At 38.5% G+C, this 23980-nt stretch overlaps 1 protein-coding gene across 2 annotated transcripts in view; it reads left to right on the top strand.

Moving 5' to 3' along the window:
* Nucleotides 1–23980, top strand: part of FMN2 (formin 2) — a 367841-nt gene that overhangs the window by 206957 nt on the left and 136904 nt on the right. For both annotated transcript variants that reach the window (XM_039217406.1, XM_039217407.1), the window contains one exon: nucleotides 445–506. In XM_039217406.1, the coding sequence (XP_039073337.1) occupies nucleotides 445–506 (62 nt within the window). The remainder of the gene's footprint in view (nucleotides 1–444; nucleotides 507–23980) is intronic.

Here is a 23980-nt window from a genome sequence, read left to right as displayed (position 1 = left end):
GTGCTAGTCTCAATACCATAATCAAAGAATTATCCTTTTATTATAACAATTTAAAGAATTATATTAGGAAGTGCATTTATCATTTTTGTATTAAGTCCTTAAGTTTAGTGAGTAGATTCAGCTTTTGTCATAAGTCTAAGCGAGTTGGCAGATATGAGCATTTATCTCACAGAATAGGATGTGGCAGTAACAGGAGTGATTTTCCTGTTTTGCTGGTATTAAACAAATTTTTCAAATTCATGCAGCTGGGCCTTGAGAGACAGACTTTGTCATATTCATGGGATTTTGTATTTGAGTGACAAGTGCAAACTTTAACACTTTAAGATGCACCGAAGTTAGACCACTGTGCTGGAGGTGGCCACTATTGTCCAGGATGATCAGATATCTTTTCACAGCTAGATTATGGCAATTTATAGTCTTTCTTTTGTCTTTTTTTCCCCACAGCTGTTGTGAACTTGGACAATTCTGTGGTTGATCTGGAGACCCTTCAAGCTCTCTATGAGAATGTGAGTAATAGAAGGAATTTTATGTGTGAGTATATAATACATACACAATACTTGCCAATATGCACATCTAGACTCATTGCTTTAATGTCCTTTAAGAAAATTATATCTGGGTGCACTAAATTCACTTAAGTATAAGTTTGTTAAATACTTTCTAGGGAACTTACCGGACAAATGGATGGCCTCATAATTTCAAAGATTGTGGTTCAAAGCATGCTGCATGTGAGGTCATTCGTATCCCCTCTTTTGAAATATAATAGTCAATACTCACATAGAGGTTAATTTGAGCTGAGCATTGCTCTGCACTAATTTAGTTAATCTTCACATGAAAACTCTAGGTAGGTATTATTATTATCCTCATTTTACATATGAGGAAATTTAGGGATAGCTGGTCAAATGACTTGCTCAAAATCCCATAGCTAATGTGGGATAGCTGGGGTGTAATTCATTTGAGTCCACTTCTTCTAACTGCATGGTTTGCTTCACCAAGTGGCGGAACATTCAAGATTTCCTCCAGCAGCACTTTTTCTTATGTTGGCAGGAAAAAAAACCCAGTAAGGAATCAGAGAAGTAGGACTATAGCATGATACGGTCTGTGCCTTTGGGAACTGCGTGGTGAAACATGAAATGGCTTTAGCTGGGGTACGGCATTAAATACACTGATTCACATAGTAAGAAAGTGATTTTCTTATCAGGGCCTTTAGAGTGCTTCTGAGGAACTATATATATTTATTATAAATATATTACTATATTCTATAGCAATAGAACTATATATAGTTCTTCAGAACTATATGTGTTTTGGAGAAAGTCTCTGTGTGGCCCTATTTTATACCTGGTATCTTTGGGCTCTGTATTTTCATTTTGTTTCTGCTTTTGCCTATAATGTGCCTGGTATTAAGCCTCTGTGCTCTTTAGGGGCATGGCTTTAGTTGGCCCTTGACTTTTCAGCCCCAAGTCAAAGAATTCCTGGCTCTGGAAGATACACATAGTGAACAGGATGCAGACTTCTTCCCTGACCACCCCCTTAGGAATAGTGTTTTTGATCTATGTTCTAAACATATTTATATGTGGTTTCCCCTGTGAAATTTAGACCTTTGTAAGAGAAAATGTTTCTTATGGTACATTGCATAGAATCTATTGATCAAGTGTAGTCTTGGTACCTGGTCACCACAATGACCATAGGTGCTCAGTTAGAATGAGTCATTAATGAGGCCTGAGAGGGGAGGCTGGAATGGTTGATTATATGGGGCACCTGGGTGACTTAGTTAGTTAAGCATCCAACTCCTGATTTCAGCTCAGATCATGATCTTGTGATTATGGGATCAAGCCCCAGTTGAGCTCCGTGCTGAGCTGAGCGTGGAGCCTACTTGGGATTCTCACTCTCTTTCTCTCTCTTTCTCTCCTTTCTCCCTCTGTCCCTCTCCCCTGTTTGTACACATACTCTCTCTCTAAAAAACAACAAAAAAAAGAAAATTTGAAATATTTTGTTGATCATATAGTTGTCTAAACTGGAAAAATAAATCACATATTTAGTATATCAGTACATTAGTGTCCCAGTGAAATGGGTATGTAAAACATATCCGTTTAGAGGTACAGAAAGTTTTCATTTCTCTTGAATCTTTGATACCAATCCTTTCCCAACCAGGAGAATCATATGGAAGAAATGAGGAAATACCAGAGATAGTAATTTCTTCGATAGGTCATAATGATGTATGATGTTGGTGTCTATTTAACTGTTTTTCTTATACCTACATTGCATATATGTATATATAAATGCTTACATATATACATAATATATATGTGTATATTGTATATGTGTCTTATATATTCTATGAAGACATATGAATGTCTTAACCTGATATATCCATGTGTAGAAATATATGCAGAAAAAGTAGGGAAGTTGGGAACAACGATGTTTCTGAACAAAGTTTAATGTGCAGTGATTTAGAGTATTTTATTTGGGAGTTTTTAGCCTGTCAGAGCAAATTAATTTTTATGAAATAGAAATTTCTGACTCTGAACTAGATAGCCACCCAGAGTTTGTGTCTAGTTTCTCATTATCGTACTCATGAAGGTAGAAGGAGCTGGGACTTGTTTACTTCGTGGTTTTCTCTTTGTTGTTGTTATCAAACAATGGTTCAGGCTTCCATTGTGTCAGGAAAATGCAATGGTGGGGATGGTTTCTAGTAATACCAGTTCAAGTAGTAAAACGCTGGATTTCTTTGCTAGCCATCGATGGTAGAGGAACTTAAAGAATCCATTATGAATAATAGAACTCATGCTAATTCCTAGCTGACTTTCACTAAAGTACAAAGAGGGAGAAATATTTGTTTTATCCATGGCAATATCCCTAGTATCTAGAATTAAGGAATATTGGCACATAGGAAGTATTCAGTAAATGTTAAATAAATGTTTATATGAATTAATGACTGGAAAAACCTCTTTTGGGCTATCATGTGTTTTTCAAATCCTGTTTGCATATTCAAACTGATTGCTACCCACTGGAAACGAGGATCTGTATTGAACATACATTTGTGCTGTTTTCATTTCTTTAGTAACCTAAGAGGATTTCATGTGCAAAATAATTAGCAGTTCTTTCCAGTGGGGTCCAGTAGCCCAGTCATAATTTATTGTAAACCTGCCAGATATAAAAAGTATGGTTGACACTTTGAAAAGGGTAAATGAAGATTTAAAATGTTTCTAGTGGAAGTATTCTGGGTCATTAAGGAGAGACTCCTGGAGATCTATTTATATATAAGGGTTTTCAGTTTTCTAGGGATAAGTGCTGAGGCAGAAATCTATGCTTTTTTGAGTAATACATAGCAGCAGTAGAGTTCTCCACATTTAGCGAATGAATATGCCTCTAACAAAGCAAAGGACTCCCCCGAATGTAAGAAATAATGCCTATTCCCTATACATGCAAACTGTATTTGTTCAAATCCCTTCTTTTCACTTGTTTAGGCTTCTAAAATTCCCTGAATTTTTAGAAATAGTGATAATTTAATATCGATTATGCACCAACGGTTGTTCGAAGTCCTTTACATATAGAAGTTCATTTAATCCTCTAAATGCCTCACCTGTGACTTATGAAGAAGAAATACTGTTGTTGTCTAACCCTTTTTAGAAAATTGAGACACAGCAAGGTTCTCACAGCTCAGAGCTCTGGTGGCACCTGCTCACCTCTCCTAAGGAATGTGCGCTAAGCACAGAATTTCCTGATTCATGGTGATCACTGAATAGAGCTTTCAGGAGGACTGGAGGCAGCCCTGTATGGTACGAAAGAACATGGGATAAAAGAACTCAAAGGAATTCTGTTCAGGATCCAGCACTGCAATTACACAGATAGATGCCTTTGTTCTTTGGTTTCCATACTCTCATTTCTAAATGGGGTTCCTAATAATTCATACTAACAACATTAACTTTTTGACACCATCAAATGAATGGAGAAGAGTCTTTTAGACCACTCAGTATTATTATGCTTAAGAGGTTTTTTTTTTTCTTTAAATAAAAATAAATGTGGGCATAGAACCATGAATGTCAAATTGCAGAAGATTACTTCTCAGGCTGGTAAGATTGAGGGTAACAAAGGCTGAATGCCTTGTAAATTAAAGTAAAACTGGACCTTTTCATCGAGGGCCTCAAGATTTTGCCATGTGAAGCAGGATAGATACTTGTATCTGTACAGGGAACATGAATTTAAGAGAGAATACTTTGTTATAATTTTCAGAATCATACTACTTTACTCTCAATCAGTTTAAAGTTTGTTTTAGCCTTTAAAACAGTCTCAAAGATACAATAAAATTGCCAATGTGGTGTAGCAAGCTTTTTTTTTTGCATCATTTGCAAATAAATTGCAATATTAGACCCTATTATTCTTGAATTTTGGTGCATATTGCCTACAAATAAGTATGTCTTGAGCCATCAGGCAACCATCAACATTAGGAAATTAATGCTGATATATTGCTATCATCTAATCCTCAGATCCCAGTCAAATTTTGTCAGTTATTCCCATAATTTCCTTTATATTTAGGACATCTGTCTTTGAAATCTTGTAGTGCTTTTTATCTTCCTTTCCTTGGGCACTGGCTTCTTCTTTTTTTTTCTTTATATGTGCATATGTCTTATCTTTCAACAGAACTAGAAGTTACTATTAGGATTTTTATATTATATCTGAAGCTTAATGGTTTATATATAATATTAATAATTACTAATTAATTAAAGAATGACTTGTTTTTGTTCTTAGTATGGTTTTTATAATTGAGAGACATGAAAATTATTTATGTCATTGTATTTCAAATGTACTTTTTTGAAAGAACAGTGTAAAAATTAATGCAGCTTTCTTAAAAATATGATGATTTTTGGGGCGCCTGGGTGGCTTAGTCTGTTGAGCGTCCAACTTTCGCTTAGGTCATGATCTCGCGGTTCGTGGGTTCGAGCCGCGCGTCGGGCTCTGTGCTGACTGCCAGCTCAGAGCCTGGAGCCTGTTTCAGTCTGTGACTCCTTTTCTCTCTGACCCTCCCCTGCTCACGCTGTCTCTCTCTCTCTCCTATAAATAAATAAAGAACATTAAAAAATTTTTAAAAAAAGATGATTTTAGAAATATTTCTACAAAGATTCAGAATTACTGCATAGGGGCACCTGGGTGGCTCAGTCTGTTAAGCGTCCGACTTCAGCTCAGTTCATGATCTCACGGTTCATGGGTTGGAGCCCCTCATCGGGCTCTGTGCTGACAGGTCAGAGCTTGGAGCCTGTCTTCAGATTCTGTGTCTCCCTCTCTCTCTAATCCTCCCCTGCTCAGGCTGTCTCTATCTCTCTATCAAAAAATAAAGTATTAAAAAAACAGAATTACTGCATAAATAAGGTTAACCATTACTACACCAGAAATATTTCATTAGATTATGTGTAATTTTTCAAGTAATAGTTTGAATTAAAATAGTGACATTCTGGGGCACCTGGGTGGCTCACTTGGTTAAGCATCTCACCTGCTCGGATCATAATCTCACAGTCCATGGGTTCGAGTCCTGCATCAGGCTCTGTGCTTAAAGCTCAGAGCCTGGAGCCTGCTTCAGGTTCTGTGTCTCCCTCTCTCAGCCCCTCCCCTGCTCGCTCTCTGTCTCTGTCTCTCAAAATAAAATAAAGACATAATAAAAAATAAAATAGTGGCATTCTGTTGTGGGGCAAATGGAGCGTGTTTGTTTGTTGATGTAAGTTTGGAGATTATTGCCTCAAGAGCACCTTGGAGCCGCTAGAGAAACTCTTGCCTTTTCTCAGTTTACCCTGAGCCTTTGCCTGTCCAGGGGACTGACAAGAAGCTTGAGCTTTCTCTTCCCAGCTGATACTAAATAATACATACTTCAGTGAACCCAAGATGAACCCAAGACCACAGAATCAATTACAGTTTATTTTTTATAAATTTTTAAAAGTTTATTGATTTGTTGGAGAGAAACAGAGACAGCACGAGTGGGGGAAGGGCAGAGAGAGAGGAGGGTGAGGGAGAGAGATTCCCAGGTAAGCTCCATGTTGCCAACGCAGAGCCCGACATGGGGCTTGAACTCACAAAACCACGAGATTGTGACCTGAGCCAAAACCAAAAGTTGGACACAAAACCGACTGAGCCACCCAGGAACCCTTATAGTTTATTTTTCAGTACACAGTGCAGAACATTTTTTTCGCGTTTTTTAGTTGCTAGTAGCCTGTATGTTTACAGGTGACTGATAAAAATAAGGCCGCATAATGAACATCTCCAGGGTACCTTGGTGGGAGTCCTTTCTACGTCCCACAAACTCTCCTCAGCTGTGTCATAGGTAGATTAAAATATGCAACCGTTTTAATGAGCATGACATGATATGAACATGCTTTTAATATCGTGTCCCTCCTCTCCTATCCTAAATCTCACAAGGGCACATCCAGAAGCACTACATGAAACCAATGAATTTACTATTCCCAAGGGGCCTAGGATTCTACCTATTTTTGTGTGCACTGTACCAGATGGGGACAGCCCAGCAACCCATGTAACTATAGTAGAAGTTGTATATCTTCTCTGTGGGTGTATATCTTCTTTAATGGGGTGGAATGAATGAGGAGTGAATGAACTCTTTGAAACATTACAGTAAACCATTCAGGCTGTGTGTGATTCCAGCTCCTTCCCCCTGCATGCGCCCATCTTCCTACCTCACATGTATTTGGACATTAAGCCACCTGATTCATATGTACCAATCTTTCTTCATTTGTCACTATCACCTTATCTAAGAATATCTATGACTATCTTTGTATCATCTTATGCTCCCATCAGGGAACCATTCTCATTCCCTGCTTGCTGCTTTCCCCAGCTCTCCCTTGTCAAAGCATGCTTGGTGTGTCCCTCACATTTAAAAGAAAGAATGATAAAGAAATAAATAACATATTCCCTTTTCTTCTTTATTTGTTTGATTTAAAAATATTTACGGAATGCTAACTAAATGTCAGGCACTGTGCTACAACCCATGCTCAGTGGCTTCGGTGCTCTGACTCCGAAGGGAGTCAGAGGGATTCATTTTAATGAATGAAGTCTTCCTCTCGTTCATGTACACGCACCGCACATACCCAGAAAGAGAGAGGAGAGTTAGCGACGTGCAGCTGCAGATGGGCTCTGAAAACATATCCTCAGTGGGGAAATCATCTCTAAGGAAGGGACATTTGGAAAGTAGGAGTCACCCAAGAAGGAAATGAAATGAAAGTGTTCTCTCTCTCTTTTTAAATCATTTCTTTATTTGTTTATTATTTATTTATTTAATTCAAGTTCATTAACATACAGTGTAGTCTTGGGTTCAGGAGCAGAGTGCAGTGATTCATCACTTACGTATGACACCCAGGGCTCATCCCAACAAGTGCCCCGAAGTGTTCTAAGTAGAGACAATGGTATGTGCCAAGATTTGGAAACATGGAAGAGGGGTCAGCCCGCTGGGGAGAAGAAGGTGCCTGTGAGTAAAGAGTTCTGGAAGGAATGGACAAGAGGGGAGATGTGGGAGCAGGCAGTGGCTATGGTTAGCCAGGGATTTTAGGACATTTTAAGAGAATTGCATAATCTTTAATTTTTCTTTTGAATTCTGTCAAGTTTTACACCCTGTATGTGGAGGCTTCCTCATGAGACCCGAACACATTTAGAATTGTATCTTTCCATTGCCTTTATCTCCCACATAGTCACGGTGTACGATCATTTGAGTATTCCGTTGAATTTAGTTTGCTAATATTTTGTTGAGGATTTTTGCATCTAATGTTCATCAGAGACTTTGGCCTGTAGTTCTCCTTTCTGGTGCTACCTTTTCTGGCTTTGGTTTTAGGGTAATGCTGGCCTCATGCAGTGTTAGGAAACATTCCTTCCTCCAGGTTTCAGAAAGAATTTGAGAGGGATTGGCATTATTTCTGCTTTAAATGTTTGATAGAATTTGCCAGTGAAGTCATCTGGTCCTGGGCTTTTATTGGTTGGAAATTTTTTGATGACTGATTCGTTTTCCTTAGTTATTATAAGTCTGTTCAGACTTTCTTTTTCTTCTTTAAAAAACTGTTTTTAATATTTATTTTTGAGAAGCAGAGAAACAGTGTGTGAGTGGGGGAGGAGCAGAGAAAGAGAGAGACACAGAATCTGAAGCAGCTCCAGGCTCTGAGCTGTCAGCACAGGACCTGACGTGGGGCTCAAACCCGCAAACCTTGAGATCATGACCTTAGTCGAAGTTGGACACCCAACCAACTGAGCCACCGAGGTGCCCCGGTGTTTTAAAAAAATTTTTAATGTTTATTTATTTTTGAGAGATATGTAGAAAAGAGACAAAGCATGAGCGAAGGAGGGGTAGAGAGAGAGAGAGAAGGAGACACAATCTAAAGCAGGCTCCAGGCTCTGAGATGTTAGCACAGAGTCTTATGTGGGACTCAGACTCTTAAGCCAGGAGATCATGACCTGAGCCAAGTTGGACACTCAACTGACTGAGCCACCCAAGTGCCCCTAGACTTTTTTTTTTTATTCAGTCTTAGTGTGGGTATGTTCCTGGGAACTTACTATTTGTTGCCTTAAAATTTTTCCTGGTTGTCTCATGATCCTTTTATTTTTGTGGCATTAGTTGTGATTTCTTCTTTTTCATTTCTGGTTGTATTTATTGGAGTCTTCCCTTTTTTCTTAGTTATTCTATCTAAAGTTTTGTTAGTTTGACTAGCTTTAAAAAATTTCTTAGTTTCATTGATTTTTTTTCTATTGATTTTCTATTCTTTATTTTATTTCTGTTGTACTTTTTATTATTTCTCTTTTTCTGCTAACTTTGGGTGTCATTTATTCTTTTGTAGTTTGTTCCTTGAGGTGTAAAGTTGGGTTGTTTATTTCTTCTTTTTTAATATAGATGTTTTTTGCTATAAGCTTCCCTCTCACTACTGCTTTTGATATGTTATGTATTCATTTTCATTTGTCTCAAGATATTTTCCAATTTCTCCTTTGATTTCATATTTGAACCATTAGTCAAAAGTCTCTTGTTTAATTTACACCTATTCATGAATTTTCCTGTTTTCCTTCTGCTACTGATTTCTAGTTTCATTCCATTGTGATCAGAAAAGATACTTGGTATGAATTCAGTCTTCTTATATTTCTCTTTTTTAAAATTTTTAAACGTTTATTTTTGAGAGAGAGAGAGAGACAGAGAGAGACAGAGCATGAGTGGGGGAGGGGCAAAGAGAGAGGGAGACAGAATCCGAAGCAGGTTCTAGGCTTTGAGCTGTGAGCACAGAGCAGAGCATGGGTCTTGAACTCATGAACCGTGAGATCATGAATTTCTTCTTATATTTCTTCTTATATTTCTAAGCACTTGTTTTGTGAATTCTAACATGTGACCTGTCCTGGAGAATGCTCTGTGTGTGCTTGACATCACAATGTATATTCCACTGTTGTTGGTTAAAAATTACGTATGTGTTCATTTGGTCCATTTGGTCAGTGGTGTTAATCATATCCAGTGATTCTTTATTGATTTTCTGCCTATTTATCTGTTTGTCATTGATAGTGGGATGTTGAAGTTTCCTGCTCTTAATTGTATTGCTATTTATTTCTCTCTTCAAATCTATCAGTGTCTGCCTTATATATTTAGGTGCTCTGATGTTGGGGGCATATATATTTATAATGTATTATCTTCCTAATTGACCCTTTTATCATTATATAATGATCATCTTTGTCTCTTTTAATAGTTTTTGACTTAAAGTCTATTTTGTCTGTTGTAAGTTATAACCTCCTTTGCTGGTTACTATTTGCATGGAACATCTTTTTCCACCCACTTAACTCTCAGTCTGTGCGTGTCCCTAAATCCAGAGGTGAGATCTGTTATAGATAGCACATATTTTCATCTTGATTTTTAATTCATTCAGCCACTCTGTGTTTTTTGATTGGTAAGTTTAATCCATTTGCATTTGAAGTAATTATAGGTAAGGAAGTATTTGTTACCCAATTAGTCAAGTGTCTTCTGTTTGCTTTGACTGACTTTTGTCAGTCTTTTCTCTTTCTCTCTTCTTTAGTGTTTTATTGTTGTGTTTTGTTTGTTTCTTATTCATATGCTGTAATTCTTTTCTCTGTTTCATTTGTGTAACTTCTTTTTGTGTAAGTATTTTCTTGTGGTTACATGGGTTGCATAAAATATACTTACTACAGTTGATTTTATGCTGATAATAATTTAACTTTAGTTGCATATAAAAACCCTACACTTTTGCTTTGTATGTTATTGATTTCACAACTATTGTATATTTAGTATATTTTTATTTATAGTTATTTTTAATACGTTTGTCTTTCAACTTTTTTTTTTTTTTTACATTTATTTATTTTTGAGAGACAGAGTGAGACAGAGCATGAGCAGGGGAGGGTCAGAGAGAGAGGGAGATACAGAATCTGAAGCAGGCTCCAGGCTCTGAGCAAGCATTCAGCACAGAGCCTGACGGGCTCAAACCCACAAACTGTGAGATCATGACCTGAGCTGAAGTTGGACGCTTAACCGACTGAGCTCCCCAGGTGCCCCTGTATGGTATTCTTTACTGGCAATTTTTTTTCTTTCAGCACTTTGAAAATATAATCTCACTCTCTTGCTCAGAAATCTGCTGATTGCCCTATGGAGACTTTTCTTATTTGTGACAAGTCAGTTTTTTCTCACTGCTTTCAAAATTCTCTCTTTGTCTTTGACTTTTGGCATTTTGATTATAATGTGTCTTAGGGTAAACTTACTTGTATTGATCTTGTGGGGGATCCTTTGAGCCTCATGAAAGTGGATATCTCTATCTTTTCGAAGATTTGGAAATTTTCAGTTATTATTTCTTTAAGTAAGTTTTCCGTCCCTTTTACTTTCTTGTCTAACAACTGGCATTCCCATAATGTGTATACCAGTCTGCTTACATTGTCTCATAAGTCCCTTAAGTTATCTTCACTCTTTTTCAGTTTTTATTTCTTTTTGCTTCTTTCTCCTAGTGGATTAATTCCAATGACCTGTATTTGAGTTTACTGATACTTTCTTCTGCTTGACTTAGTGTGTTATTAATCCTTTTTCTGATTTTTTTTAGTTCAGTTATTGTATTCTTTAGCTCTATTTGTGTTTGGTCCTTTTTAATAGTTGCTATCTCTTTGTTGAAATTCTCATTTTGTTCATGTTTTGCCCTCCTGACCTCAGTAAGCATCTTTAAGACAGTCATTTTGAATTCTCTATCAGGTAAACCATATATATCCATTTCATTAGAGTTAATTTTCTGGGCATTTATTCTTTTATTTGGAAATTAGTTCCCAATTTCTCCATTTTCCTTGACCCTCTGAGTTAGGGTTTGTGCATTCGACAAAACAGCCTGACCTTGTATGGAAGACCCTTACCAATCACCTGTCCAAGAATCTGAGTGCCTCTTAAATCTTCATGCTAGTCCAAACTGCTATTTTTTTAAAATATTTTTAAAATTTATTTCTAGGAGAGAGAGAGAGAGAGACAGCGTGAGCAGGGGAGGGTCAGAGAGAGAGGGAGACACAGACTCTGAAACAGGCTCCAGGCTCTGAGCTGGCAGTCAGCACAGAGCCCGATGCTGGGCTCGAACCCATGAACTGCGAGATCTTGATCTAAGCGAAAGTCGGACGCTTAACCAACTAAGCCACCCAGGCGCCCCCAAACTGCTATTTTTTTTTTAATGTTTAATTTTTGAGAGAGAGAGGGAGACAGAGCACAAGAAGGGGAGGGGCAGAGAGAGAGGGCGATAGAATCTGAAGCAGGCTTCCAGCTCTGAGCTGTCAGCATAGAGCCTGATGTAGGGCTTGAACCCATGGACCATGAGATCATGGCCTGAGCCGAGACCAGACACCCGACTGACTGAGTCACCCAGGCTCCCCAAACTGCTATTTATGCAGAAGCCTCCAGGTATCTAGAATATGCCAGAACTCATTAGTCCCCTGAGATAGGCAAGATGGAAGCCAATGTTTTGAGAAGCTCCTCTAAAATTTGTGATGCTGTATGTATGTTCCAACTCCGTCAAAGACATGCTGGGAGGTAGAGTGTATTGCCTGGTTGTTCTGTTCTGTACAATGGGAAGTGGCTGTGTGGCAAGTGTTGGCATGCTTTTCAAACTGCTACGTGTTCCCTGGACCCCCCACAGGACTGTCAGAGACAAGTGAGTTAGAAGTCAATCTCTTTGGTAATAGCCAAAAAAGTTGTAATGGTAGATGTCTAGTCCGACTTCTTCCTAGGGAGAAGCTGGGAGCTGGAGTTTGCTGCCCACTGTGCACTGGGCCAGAAGGAGGATGTGTGGCAAGTGCCTGTAACTCTCATTCAAACTGCAGCTCTGTTCTTTGTAGACCCTGTCGGGCCAATGAATGCTGGGCTCTATCAGTTCTCAGAGACAAGTGAGTTAGAACCCAGACCCTTGGGTAGTAGCCAGAAAAATTGGAGTATTATCCGTGTAGACCAAAATCTTTGCTCCTTAGGGAGAAGAGAGATGCTGGGAGTTGTCTCCCAACTGTATGGTACTCTACCAGTGGTGGAGATTATGATGAGAGTGTGTCTCAACTTTCCTACCAATTTCTATATGGCTTGCTTCATACATGCCCATGGTAAAGGAGCCTCTCATCTAGTTTCTGAATTTCTCACAAAGTGAACTGATAAATGTATTGTTGTTGCTGAATCTCTGTGTCCATATGGGGAAGAAGAGTCCACAGCCTATTAGTCCAGCGTCTTGCTAACATTACTTCTTCTTCCTTTTATCTTGAAGGTCAGGTTTCCCTCTGGTATAATTTCCTTTCAGTCCAACTAAGTATGTTTAATATTCTTTGGATGCATATCTTTCCATAGTGAGATCTCCTTATTTCCTTTTATCTTAGGATGTTTTTTCTTTTGTTTTCATTTCTGAATGACATTTTCTTTGGATATAGAAATCTGAGTTGACCATTTCTTTCCTTGTGCATATGAGACATTACATTTGCCCCTGGACTCCGCTGTTCCTTATGGTAACAGTAAGACAAGTCTAGACAGTGTTTTCTTTGTATTTATTCTGATTGATTTTGATGACTATCTTGATTCTATGTATTTGTTTTTCATCACATTTGGAAAATGTTCAACCTTCCATCATTCAATTTTCAAATATTCTTTCTATCCTAGTCTGTCTCAATCCTCTCCTTTTGAGTTTCCAAGTAGATGTATATTAGACCTTTTGATATTTTCACAATCATCCCTGCAACTCTGTTCATCTGGTTTTCAGTATTTTCTTCTCTCTGTTCATTATATTGGATACTTTCACTGACTCTTTCCTCTGTCGTCGTTACTTTTTTACTTCAGCCCATTTAGTAAAACAGGTAAAAAATTAAAAGAAAGGATTATTGCATGAAAATATCATTTTGGTATGTTAGGATACTTATAATAATTGGATATAAATAGTCATTAAAAGAAGTAAGTATAATTATTTTAAGACCTCAAATGTGGGGTTTTCTAGAATAGATACCTGTACAGTGTTTAAACTATTTTGTGCTATGGAGAAAAAAATTAATTTGAGGAGATTGGAGATTGCTCTGAGTGGTGGGTACAATTTAAAACATTGTTGTTAGGCAGAGGACAGATACCATATGTTTTCACTCATAAGTGGAACAGGAGAAACTTAACAGAGGACCATGGGGGAGGGGGAGGGGAAAAAGAGTGGGAGAGGGGGAGGGAGGCAAACCCTGGGAGACTCTTGAATGCTGAGAACAAACTGAGGGCTGATGGGCGTGGGGGAGGGGAAGGGAGGAGATGGGCATGGGGGAGGGCACTTGCGGAGATGAGCACTGGGTGTTCTATGGAAACCAACTTGACAATAAACTACAAAAGGAAAAAAATGAAATAAAATATGGAAGAAAAATAAAAAATAAAAAATGTAAAATATTGTTTTTATTTAAAGATAGTATTTTAAGTAGGAATTGCAGGAGATGAGGAAGAGAAACCATGGGGATGTCCTGGGGATGGTATCTGCCTAACGTATGAGCAAGTGTGATGTATTCAAGTAACAATGGGAAGGCCCGAATGAAATGGTGCAGGGGATGGAAGTATAGAGATGATCAAAGGTGTACTGAGGGGACCAGCTCATCTAGGGCCCTGCAGGCCTTTGTAAGATTTTGGCTTCACTCTGAGTAAAATGGGAATATAATACACATAGAGTTTTATTTAGAGGAGTCACGTTTTAGAAGGAAGCCTTTGACTATTGAAGAATAGATATGGGGAGACAAGATGAAATGTCAGAGACCGTTAGGAGGGAGGTAAGAGATGATAATGACTTGGACCATTGTAGAAGCAATGCAGCTGGTGAAAAGTGGTCAGATTCTGGAAATACTTTGAAGAGTAGGTCAATAGAATTTGCTGATTGATTGGATACAAACTACTCAGGAAATATGGCCGAAGCAATAGAAGCGATAGGGTTGCCATAATTGATATGTACAAGAGCTTTGGTAAAGGATAGGAAATAAGAATTCTGTTTTGGTCCTGTGAGGCTTCAGTTGTCTATTCATTCATACACTTGTATGTATGTAGGACATATGTAGTAATCCTGCCTCATAGTCTCAAGCCAGAAAGTAGGGGTGGGGTGGTCTCTCATTCTGGGTCCAATCAAAGACTAGAAACCATGGAGTAAGGTATCTGGAGGTTTGTTATTATGAATGATCAGCCTGTGGTAGGAGAGAACAAAGATGTCAAGAGAACCCTAAGTGCTACCCCAGGGCTGAGAGAGAGTACCCAGTGAGGGAAAAACTTGAAAGGAGAGCTCTGTCGGGAAAGCTGGGGTACAGATCTGCCTGGAGGAGGTGTGGCTGCAGCCCGCTGGTTTGCTGGGCTGCTGCTGGTCCCAGTCTCTGAGCCTAGCAGGAAACAAGCTTCTAGTGGTATGTGAGCCACAGCTGGTGAGCAGACACGCAGGAGTCAGGATGCTGCCTGGAGAATGACGCTCATGTGTGTACAGTGTCCTTGTGTAGAGAGCCCCGGAAAGAAACCTCAGGTCACAGGTTAGTCATGGCTGGTGCATGTGCATAGTGCACAGTGTCCGCATCAGGTGTGGAAAGGACACCAGGCCTAGTTTGCCATAAGGTTTGCACTCTGGATGTGCTCCTGCGGCGTGCGCAGAGGACACCCACATGTCCTTACACACCCGTACTGCTGATCACTTGCGCAGCAGAAGGAAGAGGCAAGTGCCTGATGCCACAATCAGGAAAAGGAGCCCCTTCTTCCTGCAGAGTCCATCCGGTGCTTCCTACTGGTAAAGGTTAACATTGTGTTCACTGTAAAGGAGGAACTTTTAAAAGCTCTATTATCTGAGAGTGGGTTCAGTGGGGGTAAATTGAAGGCTGAGAGGCAGTAACTGTCATGGATGATAGGGAGAGTGAGACTCGCGGAGGTTTGCTCTTATTTGGTAACTTGTCACTGGATATGACATGAGTCTTGCTCATATGAAGGTGTCTCCTGAAGGAAAAAGCGGTGTGTTTGTACTTGTACTTGGCTTGAGTTCTCCTTGTAAATCTTTCAGACTTTATTGTGTAAATAACTAATTATTAACTTTAGATCCAAAGCGGTGTTCAAAAGTTATGAGATAGAGTTTTAATTGTGCCTTAATAGTTTCAAAATATTTGAAGGGACATTATCTATAAAAATAAAGTAGTGTTTAAACTTATTTTTTGTTATTAAATATGAGGAGTAATCTTATTTACCATTCCACTACTTATCCTTGAGGAAAAAAACATTAACTATCCTGAAACCTTTCCCATAAATACATGCTTTTTTTTTTTTTTTTTCCAGATGCTTAAATGTCATCAGACTGTTTTAAAGTAGTTCTATTTGATCTCTGTGAAACAGATGGAAGTATTTGTTATACAAACCTTATTTAGAATGTAATCTTTTTTTCCTCCCCTCATTGCATATGTTTGGCAGTCAGCTTTCTCTTCTAGTTGTGAATGAATTTTGGGCAGTCTCCAAATCTAAACACACCCTAATTTCAAAAACCACAATCCTGAGGGCCCAATTCCTGTTTACTGAGGAATTAAGACCTAGTGAAACCACATAGTTACTAAATATGGTGCACCCTACTGAGTTTTTTTTTAAAACAAAAATCTTTATAGTTTATTTAGGGTTAGTGACTATCCTTGAGTTCAGAGAATAAGGTCTCTTCATAAGCAGTATATAATATTTACAATTGGTTAAAAATATCCATTGCTCCCGATTCTTAATACATCCTCCGCATGTGGCCAGGTGAGTTTGCAAGTAGGTGGGGAGTGACGGACTGTGGAGAGGTGATGGAGGAATAATTGATGCACAGTCGTTATTTTTTTCTTTAGTGTTTTGAATGATTAACATCAAATGAAAAATGTGTCTGTAAAAATGTCCACGTGTAAGTAACTATCAGTTGCACTGTTTTTTCCCCCAGATAATGGTTCAATTTTTCCTTTATTTTATGTTCAAGAAACAATACTGTTAAGTAGTCGAACCAAACCAGACCCTGAAGTGAATCTTCTTAGAAGTTCAGTTGAAGAAAAAATATATAAAATATGGGAGGAAAAAAATCCTACACCCCTTTGTAATTAAACAGTTCTAATCCAATTAGAAGGAGGGGGGGAAAAGCAAGTACGGTAGAAAGAATTAGAGGTTTAACTTTACACTTCTCAGGATTGGATTTCAACAGGCATGCTTTATAGTTTTAGTACTCTTTACTTAGGGTGGTAGTTGACATGCCATAAACTTTAATCTGGAAGAAGGATATAGCACATGTCACATGATATAGCATCCTCAAAAATGTATACCGTATTACATTAATGAAAATGAATTGGATTAACCATCTGTGTTCCCATAACTTCCTAGAGCTATTTAACTCATGTTTTAAGCAACATTTAATCATTATTTCTTCAAACAAATGTGAGAGGAGTATTGACTTTCTCCACATAGCTGTTTTAAAACCATACTCTCATATTTCCTTGTTTTATTGAGCTGGTTCATGGAATCCCTGTAAGTGTGCTCATTTTCAACTAAAAATGTGCTTCAGGTGAATTTCAGAATTAAAAAAAAAGCTTTAGATCTTGAATCACTTACAGATTAACTCTGTAGACTTAATAAAACCCAGAAATTCCATTTCTTTTTTGTTCATCTAAGATATGATAATGCCTGCCAATTCATAATATCATTGACTGACTTTTTGATAGCTGTGTTCCTTTAGATGAAGTAACTATCTGAGTGAATTCCTTGGAAAATGAGAGTCAAAATGATTAACACTGGTGCACTGGAAAGAAATGACATGGGATTGTTCATGTACATTTTCACCTTATTTTAATATGAGATTTTAATTTGATTGGTGATATGTAAAATGCTGACTTATTGGAGAACATGTAGGGTTTTCATGTTCACTATCGGCTTCTGGAGTTTGTGGCTACTTACTGTCGCAGGTAAGTTCTCTGAGCACTTCTCTTCCCTTTCACCTTCTTTGTAGTGTCCAGCTGTTCACCCTCCAGCCACCTGGCCTCTCCATTTCTTAGAAGCCCCTGGTTATTCTAGTGAATAACAGCATGGACAAAACTGTTCTTTCAGACAGAAAATTCCTACTACCATCTCCTCCTAGTGAATGGTTTTGAATCTTCAATTCTTATTCCTTACTTCCTTAAGCCTTCTTCCCTGTCAGAAATCATCCTATTTTGCCAAATGTCTTATAGCAACACATACCTCCTCTGTGGAGCACATGGTCTAGATATTCTACAACCATACACTGATTATCTTTACCCGGAAAGTTCTATATCTGTTTTCCCCCCTTAATATTGTATTTCCGGGGCGCCTGGGTGGCTTAGTCAGTTAAGCGTCCGACTTTCACTTAGGTCATGATCTCACGGTTCGTGGGTTCGAGCCCCGCGTCGGGCTCAGTGCTGACTGCCAGCTCAGAGCCTAGAGCCTGTTTCAGATCTGTGTCTCCCTCTCTCTCTGACCCTCCCCTGCTCACGCTGTCTCTCTCTCTCTCTCTCTCTCTCCTAGAAATAAATAAAACATTTTAAAAAATATTGTATTTCCTTGACAGTGAATACTACAAAAAATTATTTTTTTTGTAAATAAATGCAAATGCAAATTACAACACTAGCTTGACAAGTTTTCTTAAGATTTTTTTTGAATATTTGCTTTTGAAGGAGAGAGAGAGACAGATATGAGCAGGGAAGGGTCAGAGAGAGAGGGAGACAAAGAATCTGCAGCAGGCTCTAGGCTCTGAGCCTCACACGGACTCAAACTCACCAACCATGGGATCATTACCTCAGCCAAAGTTGGACACTTAACCAACTGAGCTGCCCAAGTGCCCCAAGTTGTTTTTTTTTTTTTTTTTTTTTTTTTATAAATAGACTACAGTTGACTAGAACAACATGGTTTGAACTGTATGGGTCCACTTGTATGTAGAATTTTTTTTTTCCAATAAATTTTACATTTGGAAAATGTAAATTTTACATTTTCCAACACTTTTACATTGGAAAAGTATTTTGGAGACTTGCAACAATTTGAAAAAACCTGCAGATGAACTGTGTAGCCTAGAAATATTGAAAAATACAAGAAAAAGTGAGATATTAAAATAATATAGTATGTATAATACATGTGACACACAAAATACGTGTTAATTGATTTTATGTTGGGGATAAGGCTTCCAGTCAACAGTAGGCTATTATTATTGGGTTTTGATGAGTTAAAGGTGAGTTTTTGACTATGTGGGAAATTAGCCCCCCCAAGCCCCTTGTTGTTCAGGGGTCAACTGTATCTTTTAAAATGTTGAGGTTTTCATAATTATTTTAATGATGGCATATATTTTAAGAAAGAAAGAGCAACTGCGATCAGATATTCTACAAAATTAATTTGAGGAACAGTGTTTACTTTTACATAGGAAATATTTCTGCTTTCCTGTCACCATGAAAGAAAGCCATCTCTAATGGTGTGTTACAGAATCTATTACCCCAGGTGAAATGTAGTTGTTGACCGCTTGGATTGATGTTTCCCCAGTGCTTACCTATTTTCACATCAAGATTATTGTTTTCCGTGCATGCCAAGAAAGGATGAAAGAGAGATATTAGAATCAGAACTCAGTGGCATTTCTTCCTGATCCTGATCTTTTCTCCCCCTCAACTTGCTTTAAGTTACTAGACTCAGGGCAGAAACTAGTCCCTTAAAATTTGCTCTGTCACTTCACAATTCAGTATTTGCTCTCGAGGTTACCAGTGTTACCACTTACCCTTTCCTTTTTGACTCTCCTTCCTAAGTGAGCTGCTTGTGGAAGGATGAGTCATCCTGAAGGGGTACCTGTTAGACAAGGCTATTCACTTTCCAGCCCATCCATCCAATGCTTCTTTATTCTAACTAAAAGTTTCTTTCATCAACCTGAAAAGAAGTTGATGAATAATACAATCTATTTATATATATAACCTTCAATCATCTAATGTCTACCCTGTAATATAAAATAGAAGTAAAAAAAGCATCCGTAATATTATATGATTCATTTAATTAGATAAAAGCTTGAAAATTATTGAACCAGAAGATATTATTATGATATAGACAGGTATTTGTCCTTTTATTTATAATGACCTTAAATGGAGCAGCTAAAAATGGCTTTGTCAGTCCTTATAGAATTTGATAAAATCACATCACTTGGTAAATTTGAAGTATGTTTTTTCTTAGAAATGCCTGGTGGCTCCATCAGAAGAAAATTCCTTATATAATGTGTATTAAGGTATAATACTGAATATTTAAATATTTCAAATAATGTATATAAAAGTGATAATGTTTAATACTTTAAAAAGCACTTTATACTTAAATGTTTTATTTTGTAACTTACGTTTTTGTATATGGTATGCTTCTCCAAAATACACTGGGCACCTGTTACCCCCTCTGCAAGGAGAATATACTTTCGTGGGGCAGATAAAATATGCATGAGAATTTAACTATCATATAAGAGTTCTAGTGCTGGGGCGCCTGGGTGGCTTAGTCGGTTAAGCGTCCGACTTTCGCTTGGGTCATGATCTCGCGGTTCGTGGATTCGAGCCCCACGTCGGGCTCTGTGCTGACTGCCAGCTCAGAGCCTGGAGCCTGTTTCAGATTCTGTGTCTCCCTCTCTCTCTGACCCTCCCCTGCTCACGCTGTCTCTCTCTCTTTCCTAGAAATAAATAAAACATTTAAAAAAAAAAAAGAGTTCTAGTGCTAACATTCAATGAAATAATAGCTAAACATAAAATATAATGCACTTTATGGGGCACCTGGGTGGCTCAGTTGGTCAAGCGTCCGACTTTAGCTCAGGTCATGATCTCACAGTTTGTGAGTTCGAGCCCCTCGTCAGGCTCCATGCTGACAGCTTGGAGCCTGGAGCTGCTTCAGATTCTGTATCTCCCTCTCTCTGCCCCTTACCTGCTCATTCTCTGTCTGTCTGTCTCTCTCAAAAATAATAAATAAACATTAAAATTTTAAAAAAATATATAAGCACTTTAAGTCCTTTTCCCTAAAAAGGGAGGTAGGTCATAAAGGCTGTGGTATTTGGGGGACAGGAGATGTGGTGTCCATATGTAGTTAGGAGCACAAACAAAGATTAAATGGGAAAAAATAGAGGAAGGATTGTTGTATTCAATATGCCAGATTTCACAGTTCCCTCAGAAATTCTGGTTCAGCTACTGACCTGTTATAAATCATAAGCCTGTTTTCTTTAGGTACTGACTGACACTATAAGATGTCCAAGTTTTCTACTACCTGAAAAGAGAAGATGGGGGAAGAAAAAAAGATCTGCTGCCCTCAAATTCTTTATAAAAGTAGATAAAGAGGGGCGCCTGGGTGGCTCAGCTGGTTAAGCATCTGATTTCAGCTCAGGTCATGATCTCACGGCTTGTGAGTTTGAGCCCTGCATCAGGCTCTGTGCTGACAGTTCAGAGTCTGGAGCCTGCTTTAGATTTTGTGTCTCCATCTCTCTCTGCCCCTCCCCTGCTAGGACTCTGTCCATCTGTCTCTCTCTCTCTCTCTCTCTCTCTCAAAAATAAACATTTAAAAATATTAAAGTAGATGGAGAATAAATCCTTAATAAATAAATAACAATTTTTTGCAATCACTTGTATGTTGGCTTAACACTAGCTTTGATCCCTGCTGCTTTTATTTCTTATGTTTTATTCTAAAGGTAAACCTCGTTTGATAGAAGACACTTGTTTGCTTCTCCTTTACTGCAACTTCTTTTGGTCCCTTAGGAAGTCTCCCCTCAGAACATGAATGGTCTCTCTTGTGTGTGGTGTCAAATTGTTTATAAGCACCCTGTCTATCCACCAGCCATTGCTTTTTATATAAATTCCATTCTTCTGTGAGCTACCTCTCGTTTCTCTCTTTGAGAACATTAACACATCTTTGAGCTTGGTAGGGTACAGAAAGTATTTTTGCACATTTGCTTTCTAATAACTGTTCAGCTCTCCTGAGGGGACAGTCTTTTCTGACACACATATACTAAACACCTTCCGTCATTTTTCCATGGTGGCAGGCAGTCATTAAAAAAATAGTGCAGCAGGCTGGCAACATTTTCCCAACCTAATGCCATAAGTGTTCGTATCCCTTCCTTGAATTCCTTTATTTTGCTGATGTTACAGGAATGTACTTATTAGTGGAAATATTATAGTTTATGTAGAAGACTTTCAGTTTGGCCTGTGCATGGTCATATAAGGTAGAAAGCTTTCAGTGGTAGTAAACACTGATTGTTTTAAGTATCTGCTAAGAGCTTCGGTTAACTAAAGCTGGGCTGTGACTTGAAATTATGCATGACAGGAATAACATTTGATGGTTTTGATGTATTAGCTGGAGAGGGTCATCAGCCTTCCCTGCTTATTGCATATGAGTACGACAACTAAAGCGTAACTGGGCAATAAATTTAGTAAGGGAGTAAATAGGCAACTCTCTTAATAAAACTCCTATCATGTATTCCTTCACTAAACTCATTTAGGAAGCTGAATGATTCCAGATGGCATTTCATGTGTATTTGGCTCTGAATTTCTTGTTTACTCACACATATGCCAATATATGGTTAAGTGTTCAAGGTTTTCAGGTCTCTGAGGGGCCGTTCAGCCTTTAGACATGCAACTTCTAGATTGCTATGTGTATATGGCAGCCGTTTTTGCAAATTGCTCTCAGCCTGTGGTATTTAAAGACATCCCAGTTGTTTATTGTACCTGAGAAAGAAAGACCTGTGGGCCTGACGTATGTGTCCGTCGACTCTAGAAAGTACATCTCTTAAGAAGCTAGTGTTGAAGCTTAGAGGAAATAGGAGTCAATGAATGCATATAGGCCGCCTATAAACTCTTGAATGTATAATGTGCAAAAGCATATTTTAAGTGGTCCTTTAATAGTGCAGAAGCATTTCCCCTTACAGTTGTTGAGAAGTCCTCAGCCCAGTGCAGAAAGATTATTTTATTCGCAGTGCCCATAACATATAGACTTTTTAAATTGAAGTAAAATGAGGAGTGTAGTCTTAGCACTCCTGCGTGTGGATGTGTGTGTGTGTGTGTGTGTGCGCGTGTGCGCATATAGCTAGACATGGTCCTATGCGGTCTTATCATACATTGATCCATGTAGCCATCACTATAATCAAGATGTAGAATTACTCTACCTTTACAAAGATCCCAGAAGCTATCCGTTTATAATTATACCACCCAGCTTCCCTTTTCCTTTCCTAACCTTGGCAGTCATTAATCTGTTTTCCAACTCTGTAGTTTCATCGTTTTGAGAAAGGTATGTAAATGGAATCATATGATAGACAAAAATTAGCTTTTTTCACTCCTTATAATTTCGTTCAAGTCTGTCCAAGTGTTGAGTGTATCAAAAGCTCATTTCTTTCCTTTGCTGAGTAGTATTCTATTGTATGAAAGTCCCAATATGTGTGTCATACACTGAAGGACATTTAGGTTGTTTTGAGTTTTTGGCTAATACAAATAAAACTGTTATGAACATTCATGTACATTAAGTTCTTTTGTGTGTAGATTTAAGTTTCTTTTCTTTGTAATTAATGCCCAACAATGTGATTACTTTTTTGTATGTTAAGCGTGTGTTTAGGGTTTTTTTTTTGAATGTTTATTTTCTGAGAAAGAGAGAGAGAGAGAGCGCTCGAGCAGGGGAGGAGTAGAGAGAGGGAGACACAGAATCTGAAGCAGGCTCCAGGTTCTGAGCCATCAGCACAGAGCCCCATGCGGGTCTCGAACTCACAAACTGTGAGATCATGACCTGAGCCGAAGTTGGTTGCTTAACTGACTGAGCCACCCAGGCACCCCTGTTTAGTTTTTTTACGTGTTTTTTTAATGCTTTATTTATTTTTGAGAGAGAGAGGGAGGGAGGGAAGGAGGGAGGAAGGGGCAGAGAGAGAGGGAGACACAGAATCCGAAGCAAGCTCCAGGCTCTGAGCTGTCAGCACAGAGCCCGACACGGGGCTTGAATACATGTGAGATCATGACCTGAGCCAAAGTCAAATGCTTAATTGACTGAGCCATTTAGGCACCCAGTTTCGTTTTTAAGAAACCACTAAACTATTTTCAAGAATGGTTGTTCCAGTTTCTATTCTCAACAGCAGTAGATGAAAGATCCAATTTTGATGCATCCTTGCTTGGTGCAGTCACTGTTTGTTTACATCCACAGCACGTTTGAAAGAGGAATGGTGGTCTGTTTGAGGAATTGCAGAAAAACCATGGAGAACAGAATGTCTGCAGCACGTGGGAACATGGCATGAGATAGGATGCAGAGGGAGGTGAGGTGTATGGGGGTGAATTTTGTGGCTTCGTAGGCACTTTCAGGTCTATGGTATTATTCCAAGAATAACAGTTAGCCTTCAAAGAGTTGAAAGTAGCATCTTTAAAAAACTGCGCACTGTGTAGAACACGTGATAGAGCCAGAGATGATTATGGAGAGACCAGGCCGGGTGTCATGGTAGCTGAGTGGAGAGGTGGTGGTCTAGGAAAGGAGGAAAGCATCCAGAATGGAGACAGGCCTTGGTGA

The sequence above is a fragment of the Hyaena hyaena genome, unplaced genomic scaffold (assembly GCF_003009895.1).
Source record: "Hyaena hyaena isolate Hyena2069 unplaced genomic scaffold, ASM300989v1 scaffold_686, whole genome shotgun sequence".
NCBI classification, from domain to species: Eukaryota; Metazoa; Chordata; class Mammalia; order Carnivora; family Hyaenidae; genus Hyaena; species Hyaena hyaena.
Note: the sequence above shows the minus strand (reverse complement) of the source record. Positions and strands in the feature narration are given on the sequence as shown.